General features: G+C 38.1%; 1 protein-coding gene across 19 annotated transcripts in view; it reads right to left on the bottom strand.

Annotated features, from left to right (window-relative positions):
• Positions 1-23296, bottom strand: part of PTPRT (protein tyrosine phosphatase receptor type T) — a 713818-nt gene that overhangs the window by 219089 nt on the left and 471433 nt on the right. For all 19 annotated transcript variants that reach the window (XM_060772259.2, XM_060772263.2, XM_060772261.2 and 16 more), the window contains exons 8-9: positions 15958-16254; positions 14602-14711 (exon numbers count right to left, since the gene is read on the bottom strand). In XM_060772259.2, the coding sequence (XP_060628242.2) occupies positions 14602-14711; positions 15958-16254 (407 nt within the window). The remainder of the gene's footprint in view (positions 1-14601; positions 14712-15957; positions 16255-23296) is intronic.

The raw sequence follows: 23296 nt of genomic DNA on the forward strand, positions 1-23296 counted from the left end.
AAAAAGGATTTTTGTTTAGATCACACAGCAAGTCACTACTGCTATTATCTTTGAACTCCAGAAATTATCATTGCTGTTACCATTGTGCCACTGAGGAAAAAGAGAAATACTCTCTAGGTCCTCCAAGTGGCCAATTCAGTTATTGCACTTTGGAACTTCTGGAAAATAAAAGACATTGCAAGACACAGTACTCTTCTCAGATATTTGGAATTTCCAAATTCCTATGAAATAAATTTTGTAGTCAAACATATAAAAATATGGTTGGAATCAGATACAGACAAGTATATTTAAAGAGAAGTAAAATTATTTAATATATTTGTATTCAACAAGAACAAATGTAAGATAATACACTTAGACAGAAACAATGAAATCCAAAGATACAGGATGGGTAACACCTGGCTTGACAACAGTCCATGTGAAAAACATCTTGAGTCTTCATGAAACAAGTTGAACATAAGACAACAGTGTGATGCAGCAGCTTAAAAAGCCAATGTGATTTTGGGCTGCATCAAAAAAGTATATTGCCTAGATCAAGGGAAGTCATGGTGCCTTTGTATACTGCCTTGGTTAGACCTCACTTGGAATACTGTGTCCAATTCTGGGCACCACAATTCAAAAGAGATATTGATAAGCTGGAAGGTGTCCAGAGACAGGCAACTAATATGATCAAAGTTCTGGAGACCATGCCCTATGAGGAGTGTCTTGAAAAATTGGATCTGTTTAGCTTGCCGAAGAAAAGGTTGAGAGGAGACATGATAGCCATGGATAAATATGTAAAAGGATGTCATAAGGAATAGGGAGCAACCTTGTTTTCTGCTGCCCTGGAAACTAGGACTCAGAGAAATTGGTTCCAATTACAGGAAAGGAGATTCCACCTGAACATTAGGAAGAATGATGGTATGAGCAATTCAAACAGTAGAACTCTCTTGCTTGGAGTATGGTGGAAGCTCCTTCCATGGAAGCTTTTAAACAGAGTCTGGACGGCGATTTATTAGGGATACTTTGATTGTGCCTTTCCTGCATGGCAGGAGGTAGGACTAGGTGGCTCATGTGGTCTCCTTTAACTCTGTGATTCTATGAGTGGAGCAATGCTTTTTCTATGAAATGCTTTTTCATAGACTTTCACATATATTGGGTTTTTCTTAGTACATTCAACAAAATAAGTGCCAAGAATTGAAAATAATATCCATTTTGAGTATCAGATTGGCCCAAATAGTATATGTACTGCCACTACAGACTTAAGTGACTGAAATTATCATATATAACTTTATACATCTCACAGATGACTTCTGAAATCTGTTTCAAGCAATCTCTATCTTGGTATTTATGGGAGAAACCAAACTTTTTTCTTAATATATAATGCAGCCTCTCCAGCATTATATCTGGATGCTGGATTTGTAAGCTGCCTTGAGTACCCTCTGGGGTCGAGAAAGGCAGGGTAGCAATGAAGAAAATAAATAATTATTTTACTTGCACATACATTATTAGCAGTATCCACATAACAAGCCATTGATTCTAAGCACAGTAATATCTTGTAGCACTGACAATAACATTTATCCAAGTTTATATGATATATTTAATATATGGAATAGAGCATGGTTATATTATCTGTGTCTAAGATGTGTATTTTAAATGAAACGTTATTTTTGTAAGGTGGTTTAGCTTTATTTAACTTGTTTATTTACTTTATAAGTTTTGGTACACTACCTTTCTCTTCTCCCCGATCAGATAAATCTCTACTCATTCTCAAAATGTGTATTTTATATGGAAGATTAGACAAGAGAGAACAAATTCCCAATTCTATCACAACGCTCTTTCTTTTTGAGTCTCTGGCTCTCCATTGGCCCTGAGAGGAACTAATACAGGTTTTCTAGTTGCTGTTTTGTTTGCCATTCCAGCTGGGGTTCTGGGGATAATATAAAACCAGAATGCTCTTTAAAAAGTAGGAAAAAGAGACAAATCTCTCTGAAGCCATTTTAGTGGTTCTTAACTGCAAAGTTCAGTATTACCAAAGCAGTAGACTGTGGAAGCAAGAAGTATATTATCTGTCAAATAAACCAGGGACAAGAAAGCTGTAAATCAGAGTCAGGATGCCATGGAGTCCCAGTAGTTGAACTAGACTTTCACAAGTCAAACTGGAAGTCTGAAGCTCTAGTCAGCAATGCTGTTGGTGGTTGTAACTTTCCATCCGTAGACAACATCTTCAGTCATGTAATACCACTATTTAGGGAGAGTGTTTCATAACTATGCTTCCCCAGAAACATTGACTGCAGCCTCTCACATCATTTGGAAAGTTTGATCTGGGCCAGTTTCTTGAGCTTCCTCCTTTATCCAGGATTAGGGAACAGTTCTCACCCAGCTCCTATTCCTGCTCTGAAACTGACTTGACCTGACCTTCAGAACTTGGCTGACTCTGCTATGGTTCCTCCACTCACAGCAGATTGTTTCATCTTCCAATGAAAACAAACTTGAGGGGGGGGGGTAACTTTGGTTGGATCAACACTGCCAAATAATGCAGATTCAACTGCATTATATGGTCAATGTAGACCCATATAATGCAGCTTAATGCAGTTCAAACTATATTATATGGGTCTGACCATATAATGCAGTAGATTCAGTGGTAACTTATTACTTATATGTTACAGACTGTAGGCTCAAGACAGACAACCCACATCTCCTTGACTGTAATCTTAAAACAAACAACCCACGGCACCTTGGTGTTCTGGTGGGAAAAAAGCCAATTTGCTTTGGATTAGCTTAGTAGTACTAGTTCTGATAACCAAACTCACAACGAGCCCTCTCCCTCTCATTCCAGTATTCACAATGATTCTCCTCCTCTTACATTCTTCTGGTAGTAGCAATGCAAGCCAATTGGAATAAAAAAGGCAATGTACTTTCATTTGTGTTTTTAAATATTTAACTCAACTCTCCAAAGCAGGTCAATATATCTTTCCTTCTTACTTTTGTATACTTTTTCTCTCATACATCTCAGCCAACTATGTAAGCCTTGTTTCTACTCTTTCCATTACTCAGAATAAGACAGCACACTCACACCATCAAAAGTAACAAGTATACAGACCTTTCTAATTCCGCCGTTATTTAGTGAATTGTAACTATTGGTACTGCAGCTAAAAAAATAACCCAGTTCTAGATCTTTACTGGAAAAATTAACTATGTCGCTACCAAGACACTCATTAAAAATCTGTTACTGCCTCACTTGGTACTAGACAACTACAGTATTGTCATTTTCCCAAGAAAAAATGGAGAAATCGAGTGTCAAATGTTAACATCAGAAAATAGAGAGAACAGACAATACTTGTCAAATTGCTAGTAATTGCTTGTCAAATTTTAAAACTTTTTTGAATAAGACATCTATTGTACTTTCAATCTTTAAGCTAAACAAGTGTGTCTGAGATCAGTTTTTGGTTCTATTTTGTAGTATAAAATATAATCCCTAGCACCCCTCTTCCTCTTTGTTATAATGGCAGGATATGATTCACCTTCTCCCATATGTAATGATGTGATTCATTTTTCTTTCACATCTAAAGGCCTGAATTTCTCAAAGTAAACCTGCTAGAGCTTTCAGATCTCCAAAGCAAGGCCTTTTCTCAGTCCTACCACAATCACAGGCTCACTTGGAGAGAATCCAAAAAAGAGCCTTCTCAGTGGCTGCTCCTACACTTCCGTGGGAGACTAGGCTGCACCTCTCCCTGCTTTTCTTTTACTGGAAGACAAAAAAATGTTTAAGCAGGCTATTAATATATAAATGGAAAGTCTTTTATTAGGGATGTTTTTTTTATTTTTAGAAACCTTTCATATGTTTTCAAATTGATTTTTTAAAAATTATTGTGTTATGTTACACTTCAGTAGAAAAGAGGCATACACATTAAATAAATAAGCCAATAAATAAAATGTAGAGTGTGTGGCCATATGATACATACAAATTAAAAGTCAGTAAACAGTTAAAATTTAAGGTAAATAAAGAATGGGTGGAAAATCAAATAAATATTTATTCACAAGTATGCCCAAACATCTCCAGGGTGGTGGTGGAAGGTAAAAATGGTGATACTTCTCTGGAAATATTAAATGTGCCACAATATTGTGCAATGTAGTTTAAAGTTCAGCACAGTTTCAAATAAATCTTCTGGGTTGCAATTCATGTGCAGTCATTTAGTCTGGACATCATTTCCCACAATGGAGAAAAGAAAAGCCAAGTGAGCTGGGCTTTGCTGTAGCAGAATTCTCATATTCACTTTAAATAACTTCTTTCAGTTTTCCCAGATATCTCTCAAGAAAGTCATCTCAATAATGCTATTTTGTTTATTCAAGAACAATAATTCAATTGTTGAAAGACTATGTGGTCATTTTACTTAAATAATGCTGTAATTGGGTTTGAAGAAATAATAGTTTTGTATTCCCTTTCTTTGATTTTAGAATAGAAATATTGTTATAAAATAGAATTGTTTATATTCCCCAAATCTGTAGTTACAGTACCCCTTGGAAAACTCTTGAGAACCCATCCTTCCTCTGTAAAAATGAAAATCATTCACAAAATAAGAAACTGCAAGAAATCAAACATATACTCTGTATACCCTAAAGAAGAAATCAGTGTCGGAAATCCTTTCAGGTCTCTTATGGATCAGAAACTCCCATAGGGCTTCTGGTTGTATGCATTTAAATGCTAACTAACAGGCATCACTAGAAACTACTTACAGCTTGAAGGGAAACACACTGAATGCTTTACCATTCTTTTACCTAGCAAACATTAGGCTTAATAGTCCATTTGATCACACAATTATAACTACAAAGGCTTTAGGCACTCAAAAGAAAAATCAGAAAGAAGGCTAAGCGCAAAAGTGTTAGTGAAACATTTATTTTCTAGGGTTTTTTAAAAAGTGAATCTTTAAAAACATTTCCCCTTTTTTTGGTCTTTCTTTGAGTGATACCTTAAAACTATCATATTCAAAAATGTATAATATAATTCGATTGAGAAACTTGCTTAACAATAATTCATTTTGCATAACATTTTTTTTCCTGAACAGCAATCTGTGAGTATTTATGTGTGCATATATATGTGTAATGTTTTGTGTAATATTTAACAAATATTTGGAGATTTTTTTAAAAAAAAAAACACACAATATTCATCAAAATATAAACCACTTCTTATACTCTGAATGAATGTAGCACCTTTAAAAAAGACCCCCCTCCATATAAACAAGTGGCGAAACCCAGTGACATCATCAGATTTCAAGGGGCCCCTGGGCAGAATGCCATCAATTGAACCACATTCAGGAGAGAACTTTCTTCTTGATTGCTCCCACTGCCCATTCACTTGGTCTCTCTTTTTGGGCTAAATCCACACCACTATCCAGAAGAAATGAACCAGGAATGTAAAGGAGACTGCTGTACTTTTTCTAGAATAATAAATTCTTAGGAGTTAGAAGGTGCCAAAAGGACTATCTAGTCCAAACACTGGGAATGTGCCTCTCCTCAATTTTCTTCATGAAGGTAGTAACAATAAACTTCACAATTTTTCCCACTGTGAAGTCTTAACAGTTTTCAAGACTATTCACTATTCAGGTTTATTCTGTGCAAAATTCACAAATGTGCCACAAAGATCATTTTCTGTGCAAGAAACTGTGTTTTTTCTGTGGAAAATATTTTAATGAGAAGTGCTGTGTGCAGAAATTGCTGATTTCTGTAGAATAATACTGGGGTTTTTTTTTGCAAATCAATAATGTGTGAATTTTGTGAAGAATATGAACTGTGAAGATTTTCATCAGCCTAGTATTATTCTCATCAGGGTTTAGTTTCCATTTTAAGTTTGTTTCCAGTTATTGAAGTAAGAAAGAGTGGAAGTAGCAATTCAATACAGGTTAACACAATTTCTTACCCCCATTTTATGTTCACTTCTGAAATGAAATGTAACAAAAAGTGTGCTTTAAAGCTCAGGGATGGCTCTTTTTGAGTGACATTTATTTCTGATGACATTGTGCTATCTGCTGAAAGTTGTTCAAAACAGGAGACAATATTCACTAGGAACATTGGTAAGATTCATATGATTATTGATAAATATTATTTTTCATTTTTGAAGATCACACTGAGCCTCATTTACAATATGAATATGTGTACAGACTTCAGATAGTTAAATCATAACCAATCCTTTTCATTAAACCAAGTCATAATTTAACTCTGTCGCTGCACTGTGATTAATTTCTTTTTCCTGGTAACTTCTCATATAAATATCCCTATCTAACCTATCTCCAATCTCTTGCCCATTCTGAATAGTACTTATTTACCACTTTGCAATTGTCGGCATAATGATTTTGCAAGCAACATAGAAAAAACAGTATCCTTGTAAAAATTGTATCAATAGCAACAATAAAAGCAAAATCAGGAATGAGATTGAATATTATTCATTCTTCCATTACTCATGAGATTGTGTAAACCACAATACTTTATTATGCCCTGGCAAGCCTTTGCAGTAGTTTTGAGACAGCTGTACAAAACTGGAGAGTGCAAAATGGCAGGATGAATTCATCTTCTTGATAGGGATGGGTTTTGCTAGAAAAAGACTTTTAGCTTTTAACAATTATCCCAAAATCTCAAGTAGTTTTGCTACTTTAAAAATTCCTAGTGATGAAGGGAAATCTCACATTTTAGAAGGCAAAAGCAAAAGACTACACTAGAGAAGTTTTAGCTTTTACTAATTCTAATTTTACCCCTGCATGCCTTCTCATTGGGTTAGTTAACAATCATTTGGCAACTGAACTTCAACAGCTGGTATCACAAACTTTTATTTTTAGAGTGATTTTAATTTATTTTATCTAAATATTCCCAACTACTATACATATTCTCAACTACAGAACACTTGATGAATCAATAGGAACTTTATAAATCACTATGTATATTATGTAGTTCCAGTCATTTATTTTGTTCTACTGTGGCTCCGGTCCTTCCTGGAGGGTCGCTCCCAGCTGGTGAAGCTGGGGGACTCCTGCTCAGACTCCTGGCCATTGACCTGTGGGGTCCCGCAAAGTGCTATTCTGTCCCCCATGCTATTTAACATCTACATGAAATCACTGGGAGAGGTCATCCAGAGTTTGGGAGTGCAGTGCCATCTCTAAGCAGATGACACCCAACTCCACTACTCTTTTCCACCTGATTCCAAGGAAGCCCCAAGAATACTGGACCAGTGCCTGGCTGCTGTGATGACCTGGATGAGGAAGGACAAGCTGAGGATCAATCCTGATAAGACAGATGTCCTCCAGTTCAGTCGCTTGGCTGACCAGTGTATTGGGTGGCAACCTGTGCTGGATGGGGTTGCACTCCCCCTGAAATCACAGGTCCGCAGTTTGGGGGTCCTCCTGGACTCAGCGCTGACGCTTGATGCACAGGTGTCAGCGGTGGCCAGAAGGGCTTTTGCACAATTAAAACTGGTGTGCCAACTGCGACCTTATCTTGAGAAGTCTGACTTGACCATGGTGGTCCATGCCTTAGTTACCTCTAGACTGGACTACTATTATGCACTCTACATGGGGCTACCCTTGAAGATGGCCCAGAAACTACAACTTGTCCAACTTTCAGCAGCCAGATTAATAACTGGGGCAACTTACAGGGAACAGTCAACCCCCCTGTTTAAGGAGCTCCACTGGCTGCCATTTATTTTCCGGTCCCAATTCAAGTTGCAGGCTATAAAGCCCTAAATGGTTTGGGACCCACCTACCTTTGTGACCGCATCTCTTTGCATGAACCAATTCGGGCCCTCCGTTTTTCTGGGGAGGCCCTTCTTTTGCCCCTGCCAATTTCACAAGCTCACCTGGTAAGTACAAGGAAGAGAGCCCCCCGACTCTGGAACTCACTACCTGGAGAAATTAGGAAAGCCCCTACCCCAGAAACCTTAAAACCTGGTTCTTCCGCTGAGCTTTTGATGAATAGGTTTACATTCTCACACTATTGCTTAACCTCAACATTTTGTCATTGGAGTATATGCCCCCCCCTTTGTGGGAAAGCTTGATTCCACAACCTCCACTATAATGAGCCCTCCTCCACAAATGATCTGTCTTTTTCTTATGTCGCTTGAGTTTTAATCAGTCTCTCTTTTAATCATTACATGTAGCCCGCCCATTGTCATTGTGATTGTGCCTATTGTAATTCTATATTGCTATGTTTTCACATGTTTTATGTATTTATGTTGTTGTTATTGTTTGCGTTTTTGGTTTTATTTTATTGTAATTTGCTGTTTGGGCTTGGCCTCATGTAAGCCGCTCCGAGTCCCCATCGGAGAGATGGTGGCAGGGTATAAATAAAGTTGATTATTATTATTATTATTATTATTATTATTATTATTTGTAATATATTGGCTTCTCATCAATATATACTCAGGTGAACCATATACAATTCGTAAACAATAAAAGTGAATCTATCTGATTCATCCTTCATTGGCCAATACATACGCTTAAATGACTTCAGTATTACACATTTCTGAATTATGCCATTTTTCAATGCTATGCGCCAATTTTAAAAAGTCTCAAAATAAGCACACTAGAGAAAACTGAACACAAAAATGAGTATATGAGTAAAACATAATACACAAAATGCACTATATTAGAGGAAATTGCCTGTAAAATATCTATATTAGACAAAATTGTCCATTAAATGTTGAATAGAAAAAGTAAAAAAATAAGACACCTTACATGGGAACAGGTGAAATGAACTCATGGTTGAAAAAAATTAAGAAATTCAACAGAGAATGCTCTTTTTTTCAAGATGAAGGGAACCTTGCTGCTGCTGATAGTTTTAACTTCAGGTTTCCTGATTCCTATCATTCTGCCACCTTGAACTCTGCATTTCTGCTTATCACCAGAAATCTGTTAACAAACAGGTGTAAAATCTCACTTCACTCAATGTGAAGGGGATTAGAGAAAAGAATTGTAGTAGAAAGCTATGGTGTTATGGCCTTTTAGGAGATTTTCAGCAAGCTGTGAATGAGAACATAAAGTAGTCTCGGGAAAAGGATGAAATCTAGGAAGGCTACACATTTCATGAAGGGAAAATCAGCTCTTATTAACTAATGGGTTTCAGATCTGAAAATGGGGACCTAGAAAAGCAAATAATTGTTATCTGTGGTGTTGTGAGATGTCTTTAGCATTATGAATATATAAGGCTTCAGTGGCATTTTTCTTTACAGAAGCATTATCCTTCCCTGAAAGTCTCTAATTAATTGTTCATTTTTATTTTATTTTATTAAAAACACCAAATAGTGAATTTAATAGAGTACTGGAGCCAGGGCCGTAGCCAGAAAAAAAATTCGGGGAGGGTTGAAAATTTCGGGGGGGGGGAGGTTAAAGTTTTGGGGGGGTAGGGTCACGCTGAAGCAAAGAGCACAGCAGGGGGCAGAGCAGCCTTCAATAGCCTGCAGCTCCGCCCTTGTCAACCACCTCCACCAAGTCTGGCCTTCTTAATGAGAGCATTCAACACCCCCCCCCCAACTTGGTTGTTTTGCTACATCGGCTATTGCTGCAAGTAATGTGAATAAATTGCCAATATTTGCTTGAGATAGTGCTTGTAGTTCCAGAGGGACTCTTATTTTTTATGTTTCATAGACTTAGCATGGGGATTTGGTTAACCAGTTAAAATTCACATTAGGCTTGTGCAATTCTGCTGAGGTCGATCCATTTTTGGCATCCAAATTTCTTTGGGTACTCAGATCTATTTTGGAAGCCTCCCAAAAATCAGCTAATGGAAAAATCTGGTTTTGGCTAGACAGTCAAAAGATCCGAGAAGACCTGGCCCATTGGTAGAAATGGGGAACTTACTAGGTTTCCCTTTCTGTTCCTGGGATTCTTTCCTTTCTTCCTTTCAAGGGTTTGAGGAATGGGGTTAGGGAAGCACCCTTCTTGGGCTCCTTTTCTTTCTTCCTTACCAGGGAGTCTGGATTTCAGCAACGTGGTCAAGGAAGCATCCTACTTGGGACCCTTTCCTTTCTTCCTTTCAAGGAAGACTTGATTTGAGGAATGTGGTGATGGAAGCATGTGCCACATGCTCCCAAATAGAAGGGAAGAAGTCATACCTGGCAGCTACATGGGCCGTTTCAGGTGGAAAAAAATGTGGCGGTGGAGCCTTTGCCATTACGGCCATCTGGTGAAGCCACACAAGCCAAAGGAAAATTGCTAAAATGGATTGGTGCACAAGTCTACTACACATAGGCCTAACCTATAAAGAGCTGACACATATGTGGTGTAAAAGTGACAGTTTCAGTGAGGCATCTTCCTTAGTTGATAATAAAGGCAAGAAGAAATTCTAACAAGAAAGAAGAGCTGAACCTTGGGTGAGGAAAAGCTGCTCAAAGTTTAGCAAAGTGCGGAGGCCACAGGTGACCTTCCGTATTGTGTAGCTTGACTTTTTTTCTCTTTTGCTATCCTAAGATGTATTTATTATGACATTCCTTACAAGATAATTACTCCTGTTAAATTTATGTGCCAGTTATCTCCTGAAGTCAGACTCAAGTCTATAACCAGATATTGCACTAACCCTGAAAGCAAATATTTGTACAGTCATGCTGGAAATGCTTTTGGATTTGGCCAATAGAAATGTGGATGGATTTCATTCATATTCTTTTTTTGAAGAATGTAATAGTGCATTCACAAGAGGAATGAAAACAATGTGAAACATGAGAAATTCCAATTCTGGGGAAAATGAAGCAGACTTTTCTCATCCCTCTCAGACAGCAAAACAGTCGCTTCATACATAAATGCTGCCTTTTAAAAATGTAACTGGTGTTTGCTTGTAATTGCTCATCAATTCATGCAAATTCCCTAAAAGCAAGACTGTACTGAAGTAAGATTCAATTTATAGTTCATTATTTGTCATCAGTTCTATGGATTTAACACACCTTTGAGAGACTGTCAGCCTGGAACTCATGATAACTGCTGATGAAAACAAACCTGTCTTGATTTGGTTGCAAACTCTTCTGCTTCTGTCATACAGTTTCACTGTAATGTACATCATGGTGACATACAAGGGATTTCTTGTGTGCAGGGGTGACTCGTTACAGCAAATTTAAGAAGCCTTTTGGTGACATCTTTATTAATAACTTAGATGAAGGTTTACAGGGCATGCTTATCAAGTTTGCAGATGACACCAAATTGCGAGGGATAGTTAATACTCCAGAGGACAGGACCAGAATTCAAAATGACCTTAACAGATTAGAGAGCTGGGCCAAAACTAACAAAATGAATTTCAACAAGGGCAAATATAAAATACTACACAAACAATGTGATACTGACAGCAATGAAGTGAAAGAAGAAGTGGCTAGAACGCGTGTGGAGATGAAAGAGTAGCAGGTCAGTCCAAGCACGTCTAGTTTCTTTTTTAAGGAGTGATGATGCAGCAATAAAGGCTGCAAAAAAACCCCATCTCTTTCGGCCAATATTGCGTCCATCCAGAACCATCCAGCCGAGCTGTTCCGAGTTGTCAGAGGACTATTAAATCCGTCTCAGAGAGAGATCCCTGACAACTCGGCAGATTGCTGTGAAGCATTTGCTCGGTTCTTTGCGGACAAAGTTGCACTGCTCCATTCCGACTAAGACACTACGTTAACAGCAGTCTCTGAGGATGTAACACAAGCATCTGCTTGTCCAGTTTTAAAGGATTCTTTTCAATTGGTTCAGCTCGAGGACGTGGACAAGATCCTTGGAGAGGTGAGCCCAACCACATGCATCCTAGACCCCTGCCCATCCTGGTTGATCAAAGAAGCCAGAGGGGTTTGGCAGAGTGGGTTAAGGTGGCGGTTAATGTCTCCTTACAAGAGGGCAAGATTCCAGCCAGCCTAAAACAGGCTGTTATAAAACTGCTGCTGAAAAAACCATCACTGGACCCCACTCAATTAGTCAATTTTCGGCCAGTTTCCAATCTTCCCTACTTGGGCAAAGTCATGAAACGTGTGGTGGCTTCACAACTCCAGGGGTTCTTGGTAGACACTGATTATCTAGATCCGGCACAGTCTGGCTTTAGACCGGGACATGGAACTGAGACAGCCTTGGTCACCTTAGTAGATTATCTATGCCAGGAGCTAGACAGGGGGAGTGTGTCCTTGTTGGTTCTGCTGGACATCTCAGCAGGCTTGGATACTGCAGACCACGGTATCCTTCTGGGACGCTTCGCAGAAATGGGATGTGGAGGTACTGTTCTGCAGTGGCTCCAGTCTTTCCTGGAGGGTTGGTTTCAGAAGGTTTTACTGGGTGACACCTGTTCAACTGCACAACCATTGTCTTGTGGAGTCCCTCAGGGTTCAGTACTGTCCCCAGTGTTATTTAACATCTACATGAAGCCACTGGGGGAGATCATCTGGAGTTTCAGAGTAAGGTGTTATCTGTATGCAGATGATGTCCAAATCTGTCACTCCTTCCCACCTGTCACTAAGGAGGCTGTTCAGACCTTGAACCGGTGCTTGGCCGCTGTGTCAGACTGGATGAGGGCTAGCAAATTGAAATTTATGTTTAAAGTGTAGTTTTACTATTGTAGTTGTAAGGCATTGAATTTTTGCCATTATCTATGTGTTAACCGCTTTGAGTCCCCCTAGGGGTGAGAAAAGTGGTATATAAATACTGTAAATAATAAATACTGCAGCTAAAAATGCCAATGGGACTTCAGGCTGCATCAGAAGGAGTTTAGTGTCTAGTCTGAAGAAAGTCATGGTGCCTCTCTATTCTGCTTTGGCCAGACCTCACCTGGACACTAGAGTTTAAAAGAGATACTGACACACTGGAAGAGGATGACTAAAATGATCACTATCCCCTATACCCTATGAAGAGCATCTTAAAGAGCTGGGTGTGTTTTTAATGTTGTAATGTTTATACTAGGATGGTTTTATGCTTTATCTAAATGTTTAAATTTTATTTATGTCTTATGTTTAATGGTTTTAACTGTTTTCAAGTTCATAGTTATATGTAGTAATTAGTTATTATGATTTCTTTGTTTACTGTGTGTTGGCATTGAATTTTTTTGCCATTAGCATGCTGTAAACTGCCTTGAGTCGCCCTAGGGATGAGAAAGGTGGTATATAAATACCACAAATAAATAAATAAATACATGTTCAGCCTCAGAAGAGAAGGTTGAGAAGAGACATGATAATCATATATAAATATGTGAAAAGATGTCATAAGGAGGAGGGAGCAAGCTTGTTTACTGCTGCTTTGGAGACTAGGACTTGGAGCAATGGGTTCAAATTGCTGGAAAGGAGATTCCACCTGAACATTAGGAAGAACTTCCTGACTGTAAGAGCTATTCAGCGGTGGAACTCTCTGCCTCAGAGTGTAGTGGAGGCTCCTTCTTTGGAGGCTTTTAAACAGAGGCTGGATGACCATCTGTACGGGTAATTTGAATGTGCTTTGCCTGCATGGCAGGACTAGATGGCTCTTGCAGTATCTTCCAACTCTATGATTCTATGACACACATAAAGCTGAAACTATTCAACTCGTGTGTGTGTGTGTGTGTGTGTGTGGTTTTTTATTTCCATCAAAATCACTTTGGTATATCATGTTTGCAGATGTGAAAAGCTCAGAAGATTAATTTTGTTAGAAACACCCAGTCTTATGCCATTGGTTTTTACAGCACAGGACAACTGGTATCATTGCTAGAGGCTAACATGAAACAGAACAGAAAAGATCAACTTGTATCTTCAATGTCTTTTTCACTTCATCAAATGGCCCTTTCAAGAAAATTACAGGCAGGAAACTAAAGAGAAATTCTGTATTCAAGTTTAATCTCTTAATGGCAGCATGCAGAAGTCTGAGAGCTACTAAGTCCTTATTTGGATGATGTATTAAGTTCATCACTTTTTCAATCCCTGTTACATTTATTTTATTATTTCAGTTGGCTACATCCCATTGTTCAACCCCCAGGGTCTCTTGAAGAATTTGGAGTGAAAATAAATATTATGCTACATACAGGCCTCATCCCTAACAAGGACTGGGAAAGGACAGCCTATGAAGTCCCCAGACATGACTTTAAAAATCTTGAAGGAGGATAGAAAACAGTCCCAAAATGGTGGTTTGGTTCACCTTGTACCAATTGTTTCCACAAAACCAAACAGAACACATCCAGGACAATCTGGGTTGTACTTGCATCAAAATCACAAAATAATTCACAGCAACCCAAAATCACTTTAGATTTATTCCTAAGGTTGGAATTGGCACATTATTACTGGCTGTGATAAAAAGTGACTATGTGGCCCAAAGGGGAAGTTACAGGGTAAGTGCACCCATTCCTCTGCAGCGGCCCACTTCCATTGACCACCATTCTTTTCTGTGCCCAATGAACATGGCATGTGTAAGGAAATGCAAGCTCACTATGATTATTATCTCCTTTACTAGAAGAGACGTCAAAGGAAAACACAGGTAAAGAGTGGGTTAATTTAGGGTTCATGATAAATCATAGTTTCCTATCAAGAAAATAAGATTAGCCTCTCTGTGGCAGCATGCTCATCCTCTAACTTTGTCTACAGAAACATACCTTTCATTTCCCACAGGTAGAAGAAGGATGTCCCTCTTATCACACACACTACAATGAACAGACTTCAATGAAATTCATCCTCATTACCTCGTAGAGTGTAATTATTCCATTTGTTTCATTTGGTGGCTTCCACTGAACATAAATCTTCTCTTCAAAGGGCCCTCCTTGAATGGACTCAAGGGGGACAGATCCAGGAACTAGAAAGGACATGAGAAAATAACTAAAAGTTAGAACATTTCCTCGTCCTCCTCTTCTTAAAATTCTCTCCATTACACTCACTGTTTCACTCATCAAATACAAAAATATTCAAAACTGCTGGTGTTTTCTTCTAAAACAGGGAGTAGGTACATACTTCATTCTAACTAGCTTTTTCTTTTGTACAGAGGTATTACTAATTCATCAGTGTTGGTGTATCTATGCTTTCAAATCTGAAATCTTTTTTTCCCTTTCTTTCCAAAACAGTGAAATAGGTCAGTTAAAACAAAATCCTAGATCAGGTATAATGTTTCACTTCCTGGGCCACAGACTTCAACAGAGGGATTTACCAATTTAATCAGCCTGTTAACTCCAAGAAGTGTGAACTACAAGCCTATTGGGACTGTAAAGGAATTGATCTACCATTTCAGCAAATAGTGGCAATGAATACTGATTTGCCTGGCTCATGGTGCTGCTAGGCCCAGTAACCTGAAGTTGTAAGTCAGCAGACAAAATTGAGCCATTTGCCAACCTTTATAAAGGATTGGGTAATCCCTTTTTGCTATGAATCAGCTAATTTCTACATACATCTTAGAACCACTAACCAAGGTTGATACTGCAAAGTTCTCATTAGAAAACCAATTTTTGTTGAGGATAGTAATATTTCTCCTTATATTCTGCAGCCAACATATATACAGGGGATAGTTGGATTTATCCTGAACAGTTTTGTTCAAGATCCCACTAACAGCTAAGCTTCTTCAATCTTCAGTCCTCCTTTCTTATAAGGATGCAAGCTTCCCTACACACCACTTGATTCTGTAAAGAAATTTGTATACATTTTGATTTGCATATTTCACACTATATACATTTTTGAGTGGGCATTTAAGCTGTAAGGTTTTTGCATGAATTTTTAATCAATCAGAGGATTTTCCTGTTTCGTCCCCAAATGTGTACGTTCAGAAAAATGATGATTCCACTAGGGTCTATGTTTCAGTCTCCACAAAATTCTAGATATTTGAGAATGAAATAAACTTACATTTTTTAAAAAAAACCTCCAGTGCATTCTTGGACACTATATGTCTTAATACTCATCATATTGATTATCTCATAACTTCTTCCCTCCCACCCAAAATTTCCCCTTCCAACTAAAAGTGAACCGATTCACTTCTAGGCAGCTTCAGTGTTTGCAACATTGGCCACTGATTATATAAATAATTTTTTAAAGCCACAAAATCAATTTTCTCTTACCATCTTCTTCGGTTTGCACTACTAGCTCTTCACTCTCTATCTTGCCCTCTGGATTTGAAAGAGCCAATCTTAGTCGAATGGTCATGAAGGGTCGTAGTCCTCGCAAGGTGTAGTGTGATGATGTCTGAATTAGTTCCTCTGCTTCATACTTCTGCTGGTTAAATACATACTGGTAGTGTACAGTCAAATTATAGCTGTGGCAACGAGTCACAGCATAACCAAAGGGCTCCCACTGTAAAGTCAGCTGCCGGGATCGGATGTCAACAACTTCCACATTCTGTGGGCCATGCACTGGATCTGTGGAGCAAACACATTATTCTTCAGATAGGCAATAACTGTATCCATTCAGGGGTTTTTTTGCACTTTGAAGTTCCTACTTTTACATCACCAAAACATAGCATATTTTTAATTTAATTAGCTTTTTTATGGGATATTCCTTCAAGTTATTTATATATAACAAAACAGATTAAATATCTGGAAGAATAGTAGGAGACACCAGAAATTAAGAGTCACTAGGTAGAAAATTCAGAGTCAGGAGGTAGAACAGCCTCCCTCATATAACAGAAGATAATTATTTAGTTTCATATTCTATTTTCATAAAACAAAAGGTACATTAGGATTTTCCACTTAAGAGAAAAACATATCTAAAGGGAATAAAACAGTTCTAGAAATTGTTTTATGCTTCCTGATACTAAAGTCTCTAGAACTACATTAATGAAAAAATCACTATGAAACTAGAGAAATAGAAGACAGATAGATGATATTGGGTCAGTTGCTTGATAAAACTACTATTATCTGATCTGCACATTAAGAGCATTTTCTTTAGTCCTTAATGGTGACACTGTTTACTCTAGATTAGGCAGGGATAAACAATATATTTCCACCAATGTAACATTTTATCTGGCTTGCAGCACCAACTGAAAAATATAAATAATATCCAGAGGGAATGTTATTGGCTGCTTTTTTGGCTGTAGTTTTCTTTCCTTTATTTTTTTTAAATGAAGGTTTTCTTGTGTCAGAGTAGCTAGTGGCCATTCCCAGCATGAGAAGCAACATTCTACTCTCACCCAGAGGGTGTTTGTTTTTCAACATTTATAACAGCAAAACAAAACCCAAATGCCTTGTATTATTCTACACATATCCATAAAAAAATACCCCGGGAATACCTGAAACTACTGGTAACAGCAAATCCTATATTTAACCATACTTGGGTTGGAAGCATACTACAGGACTACACTGGAGGACTTAGAGATCTCCAGTGCAATTGGAAGCCCACAAACTCTTCTGGGGGAAATAATATTTTTGGAGCATGGGTAAGTAAAACGATTGATATTGAATCTGTGGATAGGGGTTTGCATTGTATTTGCAATACAACCAGGTCCTGAGGTAACTTTCCACTTTCTTATTGACTGGGAGATGAAACAGAGTACAGAAAGATTTTTCGAACACTGTACTTTTCTTTAAAAGCCATGCTTCCTACTTTTACCAGGTCTTTGCTCAGATTTTGCTGGCTGATGTCACTGCAGGTGACAGCAGACAGGTAGGGCAGAGACTGTCCCTGGGATGCCTGAACCCAGAAAACATGGGAAGGCAGTGGGAACAGTTGTGGCTGGGAAACCATTCCATTTGGAAATTCTCTTGATATCCAGGATGGCTTATGTGATAAATTAATTTTCAGACTGTGTTACAAAGCAAAATGTGGCCATATGATAGAATGAGAGGAAGACATTCTGTAAGACTTTTTCAAAAAATAGCAAATCCATTATCTGTTGTTTATGTCTTTTGTCAGAAAGAAAGTATGCACACGTTATCTATCTCCTCCCAGCAGCCCATTTGTGCATATATGAATGTTATAAACACAAAAATGTCTGTGAGAGAGTGCAAGCATTGTGGTGTTTATCCATTATTATTGGAGCCTTTCAGTAATGTCTATAGTAAATCTAAAATATTATATTCACCAACTGCTCACCATTAATGCCCATATGGACATGCCTAATGTAGTAAATGATTACATATATTTACTCATAATTCCTTCATTTCCAAGTACAATTAAAATATACTGTTTGCTAATCTATTCTTTTCCATCATAAAATTATAGAACCAACAGTCGTTTTTTAACCAGAAATAAAACTTACTATATGATATGGTAGAAGAAAAACAATCTAAAAATTCTTGCAAAACTGTTTTTTATTTCTTCTAATGAGCAACGCTTAAATGTGTTGAACAGCTGGTGTGTGATTTCTGGATGTAACAGTGATGAATCTATTTTCCTCCAAAGCCGCAGCATAGTAATATTTATTTTCATTCTTTTTTTAAAAAAAGGCAAATTTGGTTCTAACTTCTAATTGTGCAATGTTTCTCACATATATGTGAAAACAGGCTTCATATATAATCTCAAGACCAGATTTTTCATTTGGGTTCCATTACAATAAGCTGTGAAAAACATAGAGATGCACCCAAAACGTAGTACGTAGTGACTTTGTTTTAGACAATACTTCAAATCTGCTGTTTTAATAAAACTTTGGTGGGGAGAGAAATACAAACCCCCAACATTTGAAATTTACTTCTTGGAAAGTCTAAATTGAAGGACAACCACTTTGCTTTTTACCTGCAATCAATCCAAGATATTTCTGTTTGCACAGGCATTTTACAACTAACTGAGAACTATGCTGCCAACTGATGAACTTTTGTCTCAAATTTGTTATGTTGTTAAGATTATTGTTCAACTAAGGATGGAAAGAAATACAAACTATTCAAACAATGGTTAAAATGTATTTCTCATTTCAAGAAAAAATCTTCGACTACAAAAATTCTTGCAGTTTGAAGACCAATTCTACACATAAACTAATTTGCACATAGTTCTTTACACAGAAAATGGCAATTTCAGTACAAGATACAGAAATTTCTATGCATGAACAGGAACTTCTACTCAGGATATCTGAAAGACTGCCTCATGCAGCACCTAAAAAGCCAATGGGATTTTAGGTTACATCAAAAGGAGTATTGTGTCAATATCAAGGGAAGTAATGATTCCCTTATATTCTGATTTGGTCAGACTCACCTGGAATACTGTGTCCACTTTTGGGGACCATAATTTAAGAGAGATATTGACAAGCTGGAAGGTGACCAGAGGAAGACGACTAAAATGGGGCAATAAGCTGGTTTTCTGGTGCCTTGGAGACTAGGACTTGGAAAAATGGGATCAAATTACAGGGAAGAAAATTCCACCTGAACATTAGTAAAAACTTCATGACTGTAAGAGCTATTCAGCAGTGGAATTCTCTGCCTCAAAGTGTAGTGGGGGCTCCTTCTTTGGAGGTTTTTAAACAGAGGCTGGATGGCCATCTGTCAGGGGTGCTTTGATTGTGATTTTCCTGCATGGCAGGGGGTTGGACAGGATGGCCCATATGATCTGTTCCAACTATGATTCTATGTAATTCCAGGCTTCATAAATAGGAGCACAGCATTTAGATTGAGGGAAGGAACAGTCCCACTCTATTCTGTATTGGTCAAATCTCAAGAAAGATACTGATAGACTGGAATGTGTCCAGGGAAAGGTGACCATAATGATCTTACGCACCTGGATATGTTTAGCTTGGAGAAGAGAAGGCTGAGAGAGAACATGATAACCATGTTTAAATACTTGAAACCATGTCAAATTGGGGAGGAGGCAAGCTTGTTTTCTGCTACTCTGTAGCAATGCTGTTTTGCTAGCAGCCATGGCACCTGGCACAGCCTCCCTCCTTCCCCCATAATATGGTGGGGTTGGGACAAGGCACATTGGTGCCCTGTCCCTGTCCCCATCCGATGAAGGAAAGGGTAACAAAATGAGGTTAGCTCCATTATTGGGGCTACCAAAATTACACTTTCCTCCCTGTGGTGGAATTCCACTTTGGGATGAATGGGGGCGAGGGTCAAGCCAGTGTCATCTGATGGTCCTTGGCAGGGCCTGTCCAAAAGAGGCAAAAGAGGCCAATTCGACCCCAATGTGATGAGGTTACGGATACAGAGTAATGGGTTCAAGTTGAAGAAAGATTTCACCTAAAAAGGAATGTATGTGTGTGTGTTTTCGTACTATAACTTGCTAAGATTATTGAAAAATTATATTGTGAGTTTCCTTAAATCCTTGCCGGAAAACAAATAAAACTGATAATAATTAAATAGTGCATTTGTAAAGATATGGCTATTCAAAGTAACCTTCAGAGATCTATATCACAGAGATATTCCCAATGAGAACAGATCCACTAAATCAATTCAATTTATATGAAAGTTGCAACTATTTTTTTCAGTGGCCCCGCTCTAGTTGGGACTACCAGTGAAATTACCTTCTGGCAAATTTGCACAGAACTACATCCTTAATTATTTAACTGTTTCTTTTTTTTTTTTTTTTGGGGGGGGGGGGGTTAATAAGGCTGACACTCTAGGATATGGTCAAGTCTCTCAGCAATTTGTTCTCCATTCCCTTCCATTCCTATTGCCTATTTCAGCATGCCAGCAGACACAGCTATGTGCAGCTGTGATATAAACATTCTAGAAAAACCATTGAATGCTAGCTGAGCATGAATTAATGTGAGATTTTGTTCCACTGAACATTTTTTTTTTTGTTTCTCAGGCTGGACTTTCCCAGTCTGACATTGTGCATAACTTATTACTCAGAGTTTACAAACTGACAGACAGCAAATGACATATTCAAAAGAAATTAGAACATTGAAAAAGTGTTATAAAAATACGCACATTTGAAGAGTATTGTAAGAGATTATAAGAAAAGGATAAGGAGAAAATAATATTGATTTCATCCCATTTATACACATGTACACAAGCACACACACCATGTCAGAATCAATGGCTGTCTATGGCTTTATTCCCCTTTTCTTTCTTTTTTTTCTTTTCTTTTCTTTCTTTCTTTCTTTCTTTCTTTCTTTCTTTCTTTTTTTTTTTTTTTGGACAAATGTTCAGCCAAGACTTATTGTGGGACACAAAGCTACAGTAGCACCCTTGTGCTGGATGATAAAAACTACAAAAAGAAAAGATACAAAAATGATTACAAGACTGAAGCTAATCTCTTATTCAAATATTTGGGTCTCATAAATCTAGAATCCAGAGTCATCCAATGCTGCGGAATGGTGGCTATACAAGAGAAAAAAGAACATTTGTTTTCATACAGAACATATTTGAAAATGTGTAAGTTGACAAATTGCATACCTTTAAAAAGAGATTAGAGATGTTTATGGCTATTAACACTACCAATACATCACCTTCAACAGCCAGCATGTCTCCCTGTCAATCACCATGCCATACAATTAACAAAGTGTTGTTGCTCTTGTGGCTACAGGATGGCCACTGTGTAAATCAGTGGTTCCCAAACTGTGGTCCATGGACCACCAGTAGTTCCAAAGAACTAAAACATGGTCTGTGGACTCACTATTATTACACCGTTGCTTCGAGAGCAACCGGTCTTGCAAAACCCTCTTATTAATTAATTAATTACAGCATTTATTTTCTGCCCTTCTCACCCAGCAAGGAACTCAGGGTGGGTGGATTACAATGCACATATACATGGCAAACATTCAATGCTATAGATACACAACATATATAGACAAATACAGAGGCAATGTAAGCTTTATGAGGGCATGCTCAGATTCCAGTCACTGGGGGAACTGTTGCTTCACGTTCCACTTGTGACACCAGGGTCTTGATGGAGTACTTCCTCATTCTTTCACTCACTGCTGGAGATTTTTATGGCATCATAAATTAGTTAAATTAGCCTCCCCACATAAGTGGTACCTAAATTTCCTACTTGACAGATGCAACTATCTTTCGAGCTGCAAAGGTTGACAGCAAGCTAGACAAATGGTTGGGAGCTTACTCCGATCTGTGCTGGCTTCGAACTCATGACCTTTTGGTCAGTGGTGATTTAATGCAGCTGACTCCTAGCCAATTGCACCACAGCCGGTCTGATGCACAAGACTTTGAAAAGAACTTTAACAGAAATGTGCCATGGAATACAGCATTGCCAATGGCTTTACTAAAGATTAGATGTGCACCAACAAGAGCGTTGGGCATATTGCCTTTTGGGGACGAGAACAGCTCTGAAGAGAGATCCAGGCATGGGAAAAGTTATTAACCAACTCAGAGAATATACTACAACCCTTCATCCCCGATGCCCACTACATCGCTTCATCCCTTCAATCCAAGAGATTCTGTGATGATTAAAGATTGGAAGTTCAAATCGCTAGGTCCAAAGTGGAGTACTGAGGCAACAGAGATGTTGGGAGGGGAAAGTTTGACTACCCACAAAAGGCATGACAACAAGCCTCCTGACTGCTCCTTCTCCTCCTCCCTCCCCCTGAGCATAGCCATTCCATGTGGCACCTGGAAGCAGGAGTGCCTTGGTGTCTTCGTTTTAGGCCTGTTCTTGGGGTTATTTAGGATGCTGATTCAGAAAATTGCATTGGATAGACTACATTACTTCTAGATTATTAAATATGGTCTTCTGTGGATGAGCAGATGGCGACTACTGGATAGCATATGTTCTGTATCAGAAACTAGAGCTGATGTGGTCTACCCAATGAAGTTTTCTGAATCAGTGCCCCAAATAACCAAAACTGAATCTAAAAGTCACCAGAAACCGATTTGTAACCCTTTTGGTACTAATGTTGGAGAGTGGTCCCTGGTCAAGGTGGTCCCCGTTCAAGTAGTCCCTGGTCAAAAAAACATTGGGAACCACTGGCGTAAATTAACTAGACTTGTTTTTTCTTTTTCTTTTAATCAACATGGAGCTGTAATAGAGGCAGGATTTGAACTGCCAAGGAGGTCTTAGATCTATAATTTTTTGCACATGTTTTGAATCATCTGTCAATTCTGAAATGCCTTTGTACAGTGTTCCAATTCTCTATGGACCTACAGGATTAAGAATCATGTCTTATTTGAAATGCGACTCAATGTTTCTTCAAAGTTCCATTCTGAGCATCTGTCCACATGTAACTAAACAATATCAAATCTGCAAGCTTCAGTTAAACTAGTGCAGTTTTCTCATACAGAGATGGATAGCGTTTCCAGCCCCATGATTCCTGTAATACTGCAGGAAGCACAACTGAATAAGCATGTAAAGCAATTAATCATAGAGAGATTCTTAGCATGAAATTTCCTGAATTAAAAGAGAAAGATGAGAACAAAGATCAATCTTGTTTTGCCTTTCGTTGACATTAGAAATTGCTTCCTAACACATCATTTTATTTATCACAGATGCATAACCAACAGGGGTTTACAGGTTGTGAGCAATAAATATTTTGACAACTGAATAACAGGCAATTAAAAGCACATTTTTCTATAATATAAC

The sequence above is a fragment of the Anolis sagrei genome, chromosome 4 (genome assembly GCF_037176765.1).
Source record: "Anolis sagrei isolate rAnoSag1 chromosome 4, rAnoSag1.mat, whole genome shotgun sequence".
Lineage (NCBI taxonomy): Eukaryota > Metazoa > Chordata > Lepidosauria > Squamata > Dactyloidae > Anolis > Anolis sagrei.